The sequence below is a fragment of the Rhinolophus hipposideros genome (assembly GCF_964194185.1).
Source record: "Rhinolophus hipposideros genome assembly, chromosome: 20".
Classification (NCBI taxonomy): domain Eukaryota; kingdom Metazoa; phylum Chordata; class Mammalia; order Chiroptera; family Rhinolophidae; genus Rhinolophus; species Rhinolophus hipposideros.
Window position 1 is genome coordinate 3,987,882 of NC_138066.1, and position 14,362 is coordinate 4,002,243.

At 41.8% G+C, this 14,362-nt stretch overlaps 1 protein-coding gene across 2 annotated transcripts in view; it reads left to right on the forward strand.

The window, feature by feature from the left end:
• The window catches only part of PMP22 (peripheral myelin protein 22), a 32,237-nt gene extending 25,051 nt beyond the window's left edge, over positions 1 to 7,186 (forward strand). For both annotated transcript variants that reach the window (XM_081028070.1, XM_081028069.1), the window contains exon 5: positions 5,808 to 7,186. In XM_081028070.1, the coding sequence (XP_080884196.1) occupies positions 5,808 to 5,971 (164 nt within the window). In that variant the 3' untranslated portion in view covers positions 5,972 to 7,186. The remainder of the gene's footprint in view (positions 1 to 5,807) is intronic.
• Positions 7,187 to 14,362: the final 7,176 nt, after the last annotated feature.

Below are 14,362 nucleotides of genomic sequence, written 5' to 3' on the forward strand. Positions count from 1 at the left end.
ACTGGCAGATAATAAATTGAATGCCCAAGGTTACACAACTCATGCAAAGAAATTGACTGATTACACTTCCTCTCATACCACAGGGACTGAATATAGTTAGGCACTTCCTCATATTTAGAGGTACAGAATACACCAAAATTTTTAAGGAGTACAAACCTTTCAGAATATTGCTATAAAATCCTCTGAATTTAAAAATACGTGCGTTTTATCCCCTTCAAATCTAGTTGTTTATCTCTCATGGGACCTACTTCTCAGTTATCAGTTTGTCGGTTTAGCTGTCCATATTTGAATAGGATTTTATCTTGAATTAGAAATATTGAGCCAAAATAGCAGTTCCCAAGAATGTTCTATTCTTAATTGTTCATTCCAGTCAAAATGATTTGAAAGTTTGTCTTCAAGGAAACTCAGGTCTCTGTAATGTTGAATTTGAACTTGCTGTAGGGTTATTCCTTTAAAACTGAGAACTAAAAGAGGGACTTCACTTAGAGATTTCCTGACTCTTTTGATGCCTGACAATTCTAAATCATCTTTGTCTTAACAGGCCCCAACTCAGGACCTATTAAGAAGTCAGTAACTAGAGAAAAAAATTAGGGGAGGGTTGTTGGAGTTGAGAACTAGTGACAGCCTGAGAAGTTACAGTTTTTAATACCAAGGAAAAAATCAGAAAAGCTAAAACAAATAAAACAAAAAGAGGAGGTTAGGGAGGACAGAAGAAAGTAGCCCCACAATCATGGGATGTAAAAATCTAAGAGTGTGCCTGCCACAGGGTCCATGCAGGGCAGATGCATCTTGAAAGCACTGAAGCATTTTAGGTGGAAGCCACCATGGTCTCCACCGAATGTCCCAAGTGGCGGTTGCAGGCTGGGTTATCTCTGCATAGCTTCTCTTTGGAGCGCCTAGCTGTGTGTGGGGCTCTTGGGGCTGACTAGAGATTTAGGAGCTGTCTCTGCCTTGCTCTAGATTACGGCTCTGCATGTGGGTATAGGACCACCTGCCTTGCTGCGTCATCCTTTCTCCATGTCATAATAAGCCACAAGTCTCACATGTAAGAACCACCTTTCCTTGATTACATACTTCTTAGATTGGCTGCTTCCTGAAGACATTTTCCGCAGGCACCTTCATCTAGTGAAGTGCTGTTTGATCTTAGCTGCACATCAGAATTACCTTTCCGAAAAGGGGGTATTTTCTAAAACATGACAGTGCTCAGCCTTCATCCACGGAGAGTCCCATTTAAGAGCTCTTGGGTGGGGCTGCTCCCAAGGTGACTCTGAGGTTCATCCGGGGTCGGGAACCACTGGTGTAGCCATTAAACGGCCCCTCATCCCACTGTAAGGTCTTCTAGGACATATCCCCACAGACAGTTCATCCTCTTCGTGAGCCATTGATTCTTCTAAACCCCCTTCTTAGAGAGGGGCCGTCCTGATCCTGTATCTGGATTTTGGTGTCATTCTTATTTTCACAACCTGTGGCCATTTGTTCCCAGACAGTAGTTACCCTTGCCCTAGCTCTGTTGGGCTGGGTTGCACTAGATGGGAAAACATCAAGAAATTCATAGAGATTCAGACCTGAAAGAAAGATATGCATGTTTTATTTATTTCACTACTTTCGTGCAGCAACGAGCTCTGTGCATGCCACACAGAAGAAGACCCTGAATCACCTACTAATTGGGTGACTGGGTAATTGCGTTCCCTTGGCAGAATCAGACTCGAATCACATGTGTAGTTACTATTTTTTGTGATTAAGAGGAACAGAAAACATGGGAAAAGGAGGCTCCTGAGTAAATTTTATTTTTTCTCTTGTTTCTTTTGTCAGACAGATCGATTCAGATATAGGGCTTTAGGATAAAGGAATTTGGGGGATGAATAAAAACAAAGTGCCTTCCGTATTCTGAATGGTTCAAAGACAGCTTTGGTCAGATACCACATTTAGAAACCCTCCTTTGAGTGAACCATTTCAGATGTTGCACTGGCCACGCCCAGATCAGAATCTAGAATGCCGTGGATAACTGTCTAGGCAGGAGGGCATCACTTGGATGCTGGAAATGGAAACTGAGCTCACAGCACAGAGAAGGCTCTTTGTAGGTCAGACCTGGCGCCCAGCACTTCCACAGTAACGGACCTGCCGGCCTCTTCCTGCCCCACCTTCTTACCCTAAGGATGTGGTGGGGTGAGACAGAGGCACTCATTCATCAAACCAACACCTGTGAGGCACCTTCCACTAACCGGCTTGGTGGTCTCACCTAACATTCCCTTTCCAGGCAACTTTACTCCAGCTTCCATTCCAGGCTCGCAAACAAACTGCTTTTGAAAAGGAAACTGATGCCCACTTTTAAGTCATTTACTGAATTCCTCCACTCGTTTCAATACAGTTGACTGTTTACTACTTGAAACCGTTTATTCCCTCGGCTTCCACGCCATCACCGTTTCCCCAGCTACCTAAGTTACTCCCCCAGGCAGCCATGCCACAGTCCCCTCTTCCTCACAGTACCCACTCCACCACCAAGTCCTGCCTTGTGTAGCAGCCTGCGTAGATGTTGTGTCCATTTCTTTTCTTTTACTCACTCACAGCACTGCAGCTGTACACAAGCCAACTCCTGCAGCTTCCTGTGCCCTGTCTTGGTCCCACCCCACCCCTAAATCCATTGCTCACACTGCTGCAGGAGTGATCCTTCTCAAACACACATCTGATCATTTTTCTCCCCTACTGAAGATGTGCTTCTCACCACAACTTTTTCAACATGCCATTAAGGTCCCTCCCCATATCATGGGACCCTCTTATCACGACCTGCTGATGGTTTCCACCAAGCTCTCTCAGTCTTCCTTGCCTCACTCATGCTGTTTCTTCTACCTGGATTCCTTTCTTTACTTGGCTAACTCTTACACATCCTTTAGACCCAGGCCAAGCACCATCTACCACCTACCTCGTCAGGATTCTCCAGACCCACAATTTGGACTCAATGCCCCGCCCTCCCCCACCCCACCCCCAGGCTGTCAGAGCATCTAGTGCATTTCTCTCTCCCTCTCCTGAAGTCACCTCATACAATATTGGAAGTTTCTACTGACGTGTCTGTTTCTAGATGACACTTACCCCTTGAAGGTAGGACTCAGGTCTCATTTATCTGGGTTCTCTCGGCATCCAGAACAGTGTTTGCATGCAATAGACATTCATTACATGTTTACTAAAGTAAACAGGATGGAGATAAGGAAGGTGAGAGAATTCCCACCATTTCTTCCTTTGTCTTCCGCCCCTTGGTTATTCCCTTCCAAGGGTTCTGGGCTCTAATCGCTCACCTGTGGTTGCTGTCATTATCAAACGGGGCTCGAGATCTCCTCTTCAAAAGGGTTTTAGGGAGAATTTTCAGGGAGTTATTTCAGACCCAGCCATCCTGAGACAGGTAGAAACTCTTGTGAACCCTTGAATGGTAAGCACTTTTATGTTGTCTGGACACGGTCTGTGTCCTTCCACTTAAATCTGACCTACACTCCGAGACTCAGGACCCTCCAAGGGCATCCCTGTTGCTGCCAAAGAACAGACTGCTCATCTGTGGGGAACACAGAACACCTGCCGGTGTGTCAGTAGCATCATTTACCTGTGTCATGGAGGGCCTTCATAAACCCATTTCTACCTACTGGTGGCTGAGAAAGTGAGTCACAGTCCACTGATGGGAGAAATGTTTGACTTTTAGGGACTATTGTATGGCATTAACTACTCTATGTTCCAGGGCACATCTATTGCTTTTCATGCAGACAGCCTTGTAATAACATATTCCCTAAAACATCGGTCTTCTGACAACAATAATTATAAAGTGTGTATCATCTCTTTGGCTTTGTAAGTATCTAGGCTTATTGCTTATTGCAGCAAAGCTTAAATTCATTTACTTTTGAGATTTCACTAGGGTGAATGTCATATAAATCAAGCCATCTAGTTAGTCATCACACTTGTGTCTTCTGCCTCTCTCTAACCCTCTTGCTCATAGATGGAATGTTTTCTCTTTCATGTTTTCTTTGCCAGTGAAATCTTGGCCCAACTGGTCTACCTGGCTACCATGGCATTTTTCATGCCAGTGCTGGTTAGAGACACACCCCATCGGGAAGCCCTGCCAACACAATAAGCATTGTCCTGGCCTTTTAGCACTCTGTTTATGCTTCCCTCTTTCCTTTGGCCATGCTTCTCTTTTTTATAGCCCTGCTCTCATTAGGTAGGTCAGATATAGCCCAAGCAATTTACCACTTTAGAGAGGTGAGCCGTGGAGCTGTGGAGGAAGATCATTCAGATAATGGACCTCAAGGCAAATAAAGTGTGTTCCAAGCAGATCAAAACTGTATTCCTTAAACAACAGTTTGCCCGCTTTAGTTTCCCCTCTGACACAGATGTCTTCACTGTCTCCCGAACTTTCTGTAGGTAGCAGGGCCTTGGATCTGATCCCACTGTAGTTCTAAGACTATTGCGTGGTTTTCTCAACGGGGGAGTTTTCTGCTCTGACTTGTAGAAAGACAATCTTATCAGGGTGGTGAATGTGACATGTTCCCATTCCTGCATTTTGTTCAAACAAAGTTGCAGTGTCCAGTCAAATAGCAGCCCAAATAGCAGTGAGGTTAGATGTAGGTGGTCCCAGTCATTGGGAGCTTTGGAACCACAGGAATCCCACACGGCCTGCTGGATTTATAATAGAGTCACTCAGAGCCTCTCAAAGACTTTGTTTTCAGGAGGGAACAGAGTAGGCTTTGTGCAGCTCCAGGCTGGGGTGCCGACGTCACTGGACCCCGCCCTGCAGGGGATGCTGACGTCATGGTGGGCATGGAGTGTCATGCTTGCCTGCTTCCTGAGGGCCAAGGTGGACAGTTTTCCTCTCCTTCTCACACCAAAGGGCTGCGCTGCAATGGTGGGCAAGGGAGGGTGGCCTGACCTGCCTGTGTATCTCACATCCTTTCACCCCTCTTTGGGCTTCAAACCCAACCTTGGGAGCAACAAGAATTCTTGCAATGGATCAGGTGCAGTGAACTTGCCCCTGATAGGCTGCTCCCTCTGCAGCTTTGCATGCCACTCATCCTGTCCTTTCTGCTTATTTCCTCCTCCTTTTTCATCTCCATATATTCCTTTGTCTGCCTAGCAGTGCCCAGAGGTGTTGCTCCGTCGCTCATGTGGCAGTCCCACTAAGGGGATTAATATGGTGTTCTGCCCCTATTTTCTGCCTGTCGCCCAACACTGCTGCCATGACATGACTCAGATCGTGGTCAAGTGTCATTTCACTTTCATAGGCTCCAGAGAATGCCACAGTCATTTGTAGAGTGGTTCACACGTTCCCCGGGGCTCCTATACCCAACTGTCCTTGGAAAGAGACAGAGAAGTTTATCTTGCAACCTGAATTCTCATTGGCCTAGTGTGAACTGGGAATAGGTGACAGTTAAAGGAAGAGAAATGAGGCAGAAAAGATGACAAAGGACCTTGGAGATGATGGCCTGGGTCGCATATTGAAAGCAGAGTGGATTGCTTCCGTGTTCCTATATCTTCGAGCCTCCTCTCAATTCTGGATCTGGCAGGAGATTCCTTTCAGAGCAATGCCTGCTCTTCTTCACAGCAATGTCTGCTCTCCCTGCAGCCCCTTTCCTTCTCCCTAAGAAAGATGCAGCGACCTGGGGTGTGTGTGTGTGAGTGTGTGTGTGTGTGTGTGTGTGTGTGTGTAGTCAAGAGTAACAAGTGGTGTGGGCAGGTGCCTGCGGTCCTGTGAAATCTGCATTGGGGGTGGTGGAGAGGGGGGGCCCTTCTGTGACCTGTTCCTTACCCAGCTTGTACCTCTCTTTCCCCAGGTCTGTGTGTGATGAGCGCAGCGTCCATCTACACGGTGAGACACTCAGAATGGCATCTCTACTCTGATTACTCCTATGGATTTGCCTACATCCTGGCCTGGGTGGCCTTCCCCCTGGCGCTTCTCAGTGGCGTCATCTATGTGATCTTGCGGAAACGTGAATGAGGTGCCCAGACAGTTCATCTGAGGCTCTGAGCATACACAGGGAAGGGAGGAGGGAAACCCGAAAACAGAAAAAACAAAAACAAAAATCAAGAAACAAGAAAAAGAAGAAAAAAAAAGCTAGCCAAAAAACCCAAACTCAAACCAAACCAAACAGAAAGCAGTTGGGTGGGGGGGTTAGTATTGATTGAAGATGTATATAATATCTACGGTTTATAAAACCTATTTATAACACTTTTTACATATATGTACATAGTATTGTTTGCTTTATATGTTGACCATCAGCCTTGTGTTGAACCTTAAAGAAGTAGCTAAGGAACTTTACATCCTAACCATATAATCAAGCTCAGTATTTTTGTTTTGTTTTTCATGTTTTTTTTTGTTTGTTTTGTTGTTTTGTTTTGCCCAGAAATAAAATAACTCCATCTCACCCCTTTCCTTACATCTGAAAGAAGATACCTCCCTCCCATTCCACCTCATTTAGGAAACCAAAGTGTGGGTAGAAACCCCAAAGGCCAAAAACCCTTTTATTGTGAGTGACCTAGTGTTGTCACAGAGACACAGTGCCCACACCTCCGTGTGAAGCCTTATGCACACATGGACAAAACCCGCAAACTGGAGCTCTTGGCAAAAACGTGGCTTGTGGCTTTGGAATACTTGCCCTTGAAGGGTGGGTATCCCGGTCACACATCTGGATGAGAACTCGGTGACAAAAAAAACCACAAAAAAAACCTATGAAATGGTGCTATGTATTTACCATTCCTTATTATCACTAATCATCTAATCTACTCACTGGAAATTCAATTAATAATTTTACAACATAAGTAGAATGGAGACCAGAATAATTCTGTGTAATATAAATGGTTTATAACCGCTTTTGTACCTAGCTAGGCTGCTGTTATTACTATAAAAAAGAAATAATAAACACAGCTTTGATCACTCCCACATTTTTCTTACGGTCGGAGCATCAGGACAAATCTCTAGACCCCCCCTCCCCTGAAACCATGAGTTTCCAGGGCTCAGCTGGGTCTAAACTGTTCTCTGCCTCCAAGGACTGTCTGGCAATGACTTGTATTGGCCACCAACTGTAGATGTATATACGGTGCCCTTCTGATGCTAAGACTCCAGACCTTTATTTTTTCTGCTCTGCTTTTTCTGATTTTATACCTACTGTGTGGACTAAGATGCATTAAAATAAACATCAGAGTAACTCACTGATCTCTCTCGGGTTTTTGTGGGGACTTGGGGGTGAGTGTGAGGTGTGTGTTGCAGTGGAGGGGAGTGCTTCCGTGCAAAGCAAGGCTGAGCAGGTGACCTGGGTTGCAGTTTGATGTGAAGGGACCAAACTGGAAGGCCTGTGCAAATGTTTGCTAATTGGAAAGGGCTGAGCATTGCAGCTAAAATGGACATTGTAGGACCTGAGTGTTCATTTGGCTCAACCATCTCTTGTGCTCTGGTCTTGGATGACCAGCCTGGGGACCACGGAGACATGTCATGCGCTCACCTAATACATGGGGAATGGTAGTATGAGCAGCACAGATCCCTAACCTTTAGAAGGAGGGGAGGAATGGTAACGATGGAAAGTCTGCATGATGATGATTTGAGACCAGACTTTCAGATAAAACATTAGTTGGCATCAACTGAGCTCCTGACACCATTGTGAGGGAGAGAAAAGGCCAACTGTATCATCGCACTCCAGGTTTCTGGGCTGTGTCTCACTCATATTTTTACCCACTGACCTATAGCAGGCAGAGGGAAGAAAATAATAAAGATTACAGAATAAATTTTTAAAAATAGAGAAAATCAGTGAAACCAAAAGCTGGTTCTTTGAAAAGATGAACAAAATCGAGAAAATTTTGGCTAGATTTATCGTGATATTGTGATATAATAAGAAATATATATTAGGTCTTCCCCCTTGGTTCTACACACACAACTCCTAAAACCCTAGTACAATAATTTCCTGAGTGAAAAGAGTGACAGGAGGATCTTTTATTGTTCATGTGAGTACTATGCTCCTCTCAACCATGCCCGAATTTGTACTAATGAGGTCATGCTTGGATGATGAGAGCTGGGTACCTGAGGAATCAACCACATGATTAGAGGCTTAGAGCTTCAGCCCCACCCCATGACTCCAGAAAGGGGAAGTGCTAGAGATTTAGTTAATCACAATTAGCCAATGATTAATCAATCATGCCTATGTAGTAGAACCTCTACACAAATCTGAAACAAAGGGTCAAAGAGCGTCCAGGTTGGTGAACGCATCCATGTGCAGGGAAGATAGTGCAACTCAAACTCCCAAGCTCCTGCACTTAGGACCCTCCCAGACCTTGCCTTATGTACCTCTTCATCTTGCTGTTCATACCGTGTTTCCCTGAAAATAAGACCTAGCCGGACACTTAGCTCTAATGTGTCTTTTGGAGCAAAAACTAATATAAGACCCGGTCTTATTTTACTATAAGTATAGTAAAATAAGTAAAATATAGACCAGGTCTAATAATATAATATAACATAAAATAATACAAAATAATAGAATAGAATAGAATAAATATACTGTCCAGTTGGTACAAATTCATAATGAATAACCCCTCTGATACCAAAAAAGGTTAGCAACATCGTCGCAAGAAGTTCGTGAACTTAATTGTCAGACCTTCATAAATATACTAAAAACCAATGAATTGTATTATTTAAATGGTTCAATTGTATAGTATGAGAATTATTTCTCAACAAAGCTTTTAAAGAAAAAGAGACTGCTGTGAGCTCCAGCTGTTCCTCATTCTTTCACTAAATCTGTTCTTACTGTTTGAAAAGTAGTAATACACCTTTTACTTTTGTGGTTTTTGGTTATTTTTTTTTAAAGGGAAAAGATTCTTATTCCTTCTGAACAATATAAAGCAAAACAGGATATTGTAGATGAGCAGATAACATATTTCTTCACTAACAAAATCTCGGGTTTTCCCAGGGAATTGTCTTGATATTTGTTTTCCGTCCTTAAGCTCTTCTGAGAAATATTTCAATCTTGGGACTTTGGAGAAATGAAACTTTGATTAGAAACCACTCTCTTAGTAGCTTCTTTCTGTTCTGTGTCCGGGCTCAGGCAGCGTGCTGTTTACACATAAACATGGCAAATGCGTGGAGGGCAATGGCAGCTCGGTCAGGCCTACGTCATTGCATTTGTCTTCTCCCAGAGACTTTGTGTCTTGGTAACTGAACAGTTTTGCCTCACCAACTCTCTGAAGTGCTGAAAACTGCTCAGCCTTTCTGCCCCTTGTGTCTGCTTTCTAGACAGCCTTTTGATATCTTGGTCTAGTGCATTTTAATTGGCAAATTTCTTAAGGGGAACTTTAGGAAATAGTGTTGGGCTCACTTCAGTGGGTTTCCTTCTCTCTTATCTACTGGCTCCTCAAGTCCTGCTGGCCTTGGTATCGCTTGATACCAAATCTGCTTTCAAACAGATTTTACTTTTGTGCATATGTATTTTACCCAGATTTTCTAATAGTTCGAAGCCAGAAGGATTTATATGCTGTAAACTATTCCACAAGAAAACCTTTCTATTTTGAAAACAGAAATTCAATACAGTTGACCTGAGAACAATGGGGCATGATAGGCTCTGATCCCCACAACACCCCTATCTCCTACTCAGTCATAAGCTGGTCTATAACTTTTCACTACCTCCAAATTAACTACAATTGTCCCTCATTATCTGCAGAGGATGGGTTCCAAGACTTTCGCAGATATTAAAATCAGAGGATGCTCAAGTCCTTTATATAAAATGGCTTAACTCAATGCATATAGTCAGCCTTCCACATCCGTGGACTCCCAACCATGTATCGAAAATCTGCACATGCAAAATCCAGGGATACCAAGGGCCAACTGACTGTATATTGATTGAAAAAATCTGAGTGTAAATGGAACCACACAGTTCAAACCGTGTTGTTTAAGGGTTAACTGTATTTATTTTGAAGGAGTTTATATCAAATTTATGTATTTTAATTGGGGAAAAATCGATATTTTCCAAAGCAGGCACATAGTAAAAAAACAGAAACAAAAACAACAACAAAAAAACTCTATTCAGTTTTTTGTTTATACTTCAGTAACATTTTGTTTTCTTTATATAGACTTTTAAAAAAGATGTTTATTAAAAATATAGCTAACATACAATATTATATTAATTTCAGGTGTACACCATAGTTATTCAACATTTATATACCTAAAAAAGGGATCACCATAAATCCAGCAACCACCTGAAATCGTACCATGCTTTCACAATATTATTGGACTGTATTCCCTATGCTGTACATTAAATACCCATGACTTATTTGTTTTTTTAAAAAAATATTTGTATTAAAAATATAGCTAACATACAATATTATATTAGTTTCAGGTGTACACCATAGTTATTCAACATTTATATACCTAAAGAAGTAATCACCAAGATAAAGCCTGCAACCAGATAAAGCCTGTAGCATGTTATCACAATATTATTGACTATATTCCCTATGCTGCACATTACATCCCCATGACTTATTTATTTTATACCTGGAAATTTGGACCGTTTTTCCCCCTTCCACTTTTCCCCCCTTTTAAAATGTTTCAATTACAGTTGACATTCAATATTATTTTATATTAATTTCAGGTGTACAGCTCTGTACACCTCTGACTAGTGATCCCTCTGACTAGTCTACTACTCACCTATACATAGCTTTTACCATATTATTGACTGTATTCCCTATGCTTTACTTTACATGCCCATGACTATTTTACAACTACCAGTTTGTACTTCTTAATCCCGTTACCTTTTTCACCCTGTCCCCAACCCCCTCCCATCTATCACCCAAATAAATATAGTACAATATGACACCATACATAATTATTACAATATTATTGACTATATTCGTATGCTATACCCAACATCCCCATGATTACTGTTTAACAACCAGTTTGTACTTTCCCTTTTTCACTCGCTCCCAATGCCCTTCCCGTCTAGGAACCATCAATGTGTTCTCTGCATCTATGAGTCTGTTTCTGTTTTATTTATTTTGTTCTTCTTATATGTGGAATCTTCCACATATAAGCAAAATCACATTGCATCTGTCTTTCTCTGTTTGACATTCTCCACTCAGCAAAATACCCTCCAGGCCCATCCATGCCACGGCAGATGGCAAGAACCTATTCCCTTCCATGGCCGAGCAATATTCCATTGTGTATATGTACCACCTCCCCTTTATCCATTTTTTTTTTTAAATCAGTGGACACCCAGGCCAAAGGCCGTCTCCATCTCTTGGCCATTGTAAATAATGCTGCAATGAACATATAGATACACATCGTCCCCTGGAAGTAGTGCTTTGGCATACTTCAGATGAATACCTAGAAGTGGGATTATTGGGTCTTTTTTTGTCTCTTGTTATAGACTTTTGTCTGATATAAGTATTGCTACCCCAGAATTTTTTTTTCCATTTTCATGAAGTATCTTTTTCCTTCCCTTTACTTTCTGTCTCTTAATCTGAAGTGATCCTCTTGTGGGCAGCATATGTAAGTATTTTTTCCTTATCCATTCAGTCCTATGTATTTTGAGTGGAACATTTAATCCATTTACATTGAAAGTAATTGTAGATAGATATGTAGCAATTGTCATTTTAGTATTCATATTTTTGATCTTTTTTATTTTGCATCTTAAAGAAGTCCCTCTAACATTCCTTGTAATGTTTGGTGGTGATGAACTCCTTTAACTTTTCTTGCCTCGGGAGCGCTTTATCTGTCCCCTGATTCTCAATGATAGCTTTGCTGGGTAGAGTAATGTTGGTTGTAGATCTTTGCTTTTCATCACGTTAAATATTTTGTGTGAATCCCTTCTGGCCTGCAAAGTTTCTGTTGAGAAATAAGTTGACAATCTTATGGGAGCTCCCTTATAATTAACTAGTTGCCTTTCTCTTGCTGCTTTTAGGATTCTCTCTTTGTCTTTCACCTTTGCCATTTTAACTATAATGTGTCTTGGTTTGGGCCTCTTTGGGTTCATCTTGTTTGGGATTCTGTGCTTCCTAGGCTTGTATGTCCATTTCTTTCACCAGGTTAGGAAAGTTTTCAGGCATTATTTCTTAATAGATTCTCAATCCCTTGCTTTTTCTCTTCTCCATCTGGTACCCCTATCATGTGAATGTTGTTGCACTTGATGTTATCCCAGAGGTCTCTTAAACAATCCTCATTTTGGGGGCTTCTTTTTTCTTTTTGATGTTCTAATCGGATGTTTTCTGCTACCTTGTTTGTCTTCCAAATCTCTGATTTGATTCTCTGCTTCATCTAGTCTGTTGGTGATTTCTTCTAGTACATTCTTCATTCAGTTATTGTGTTCTTTACTTCTAACTGGTTCTTTTTTTTATAGTTTCTATGTCCTTTTCTTATGCTTGCAATCTGTTTGTTGAAGTTTTCACTAAGTTCCTTGAGCATCCTTATAACCATCGTTTTGAACTCTGTATCTGGTAGGTAGCTTTCCTTCATTTTATTTAGATTTTTTTTTTTTTCCTGGAGTTTTCTCCTGTGTTTTCACGTGGGATGTATTTCTTTGTTTCCTCATTTTGGCTGCCTCTGTTTGTTTCTATGTATTAAGTAGATCTGCTATGTCTCCCCCTCTTGGCCAGATGGCTTTATGTAGTAGGTGTCCTGTGGGGCCCAGTGGCACAGTCTCCCTGGTCACCTGAGCCACGTGCTCCAGCAGTGTCCCTTGTGTGTGTCCTCCTGTTGTGGTTGAGCTTTGATTGTTGTTATATTCTGTATTTATATATGTCTACTTCTCTCTACTTCACTTGAACAAAGCTCTACAAAGGCATCACCTTGTTTTGTTTATAGCTGCATTTCAAGGGCACAAATTGATGCTTAATAAATATTTGTTGAGTGAATTAATGATGAACAGATGATGGGTCTTGTTTCTCAGTTAATCATGTTGGCAGCATCCACTACTGGGATACAGAACTCAGTGTAAGACAACCACATGGGGAAAAGAAATAGAAGAAATTTAAGTATCTAGGCTCTCAGACAGATTACAGACTAATAGGATAGGGGTAGACAGATGTGTACCCATAATCTCTGTGGCATACTTACAATTTGACCAGAGTTCAAAATAACGTGGTTTCATCCCAAAGTGAGAAATAATAGTGTCACCTACCATTTATTTACTGCTTTCCTGTGTATGCATTGGAGTGTTGCCACACATTGATTCTTTGATGATGCATGTGAAATTGATATGAAAATCTGAACTTACAAAACAGAGCAATTAAAGGGTGACTATTTGCATTACAAAAGAATTCTTTGTGCTGCCAAAGGATTATTGGGGTTCCTTTAAATAGCATGTCCCCTAGTGCATTTAAGTGTTTATTTATAGATCATTAACTGCTTGACCAAGATGCCTTAGGGCAGAGCAACTTAAAGACAACTGGTCAGGAGGCCCTACCAGTGGAAGATCAATTAAATTTGAAGACAAAGTGTCTTTGAAATGATGCACGAAGTCAATGGGGAAAGGGAATTTATTTACCCAAATTTGTTTTATCTCAGTAGAGAACACATCTATTGGGTGAACTGCATACCTATGTGTTCCCAATTATGCTGAACCAAGGCAGATGTATTCTCCACTCTGTGTGGCTAAAGTCTGAAATGTCTAGGGTCATAGCTATGTTTGGCCTTCTTTTGGTTGTGCTTTAATTAAGAGGTAAAATTATTAAAGTGGCAGATGTTTCTAGCCCAAGGACCTAGGCCCAGTTATATCAAGCAGATGGTCCCAAGCAAGGCAGCATTCTTTAATGAAGAAGCATTTGCAATTCATGAGCATTCATGATGTCCATTTCTCTCACTTCCCAATGTTCTGCTTGTCAGGAGTCCCATTGTGTGGCCAGGGAGCATGATGAATTAGGCAAACCCCTTCTGGTTTGGGATGTAGTCTTATGCTGATGAAAATTAAAAGTATTGTGTCCCAGAAGATCAAAAGATCCAGTTCTCCAGAGTAGAGACTTCTCCTGCCCTTCTTCTTATCTGCCTGGTGATCTGACTGAGAGTCATTATCTATGTCACAGGCCTGACCCAAGATATGATTTGGCCTTGAGGACTCAGAGCTGTGAAAGAACTTGCTCCTCCATTTGATTTCTAAAATTCTCACTTTGGAATTGACCCTGGTCAGATCTGGGGCTCACTTTGATCCTTTGCTGGGAGGACTGGCAGACAAAGGCTCAGGAAAGACTCAGGCAAAATATTCTGGCTAGATACCAGACAATTTGAATTCTGCTTTTGATGCCCAGTATGACCAAGGGAAAATCACACACACACACACACACACACACACACACACACACACACGCACACACTTGTGCTCACACACGATCTCTGAATCACAGTTTCTTTTTTTTTCTTTTA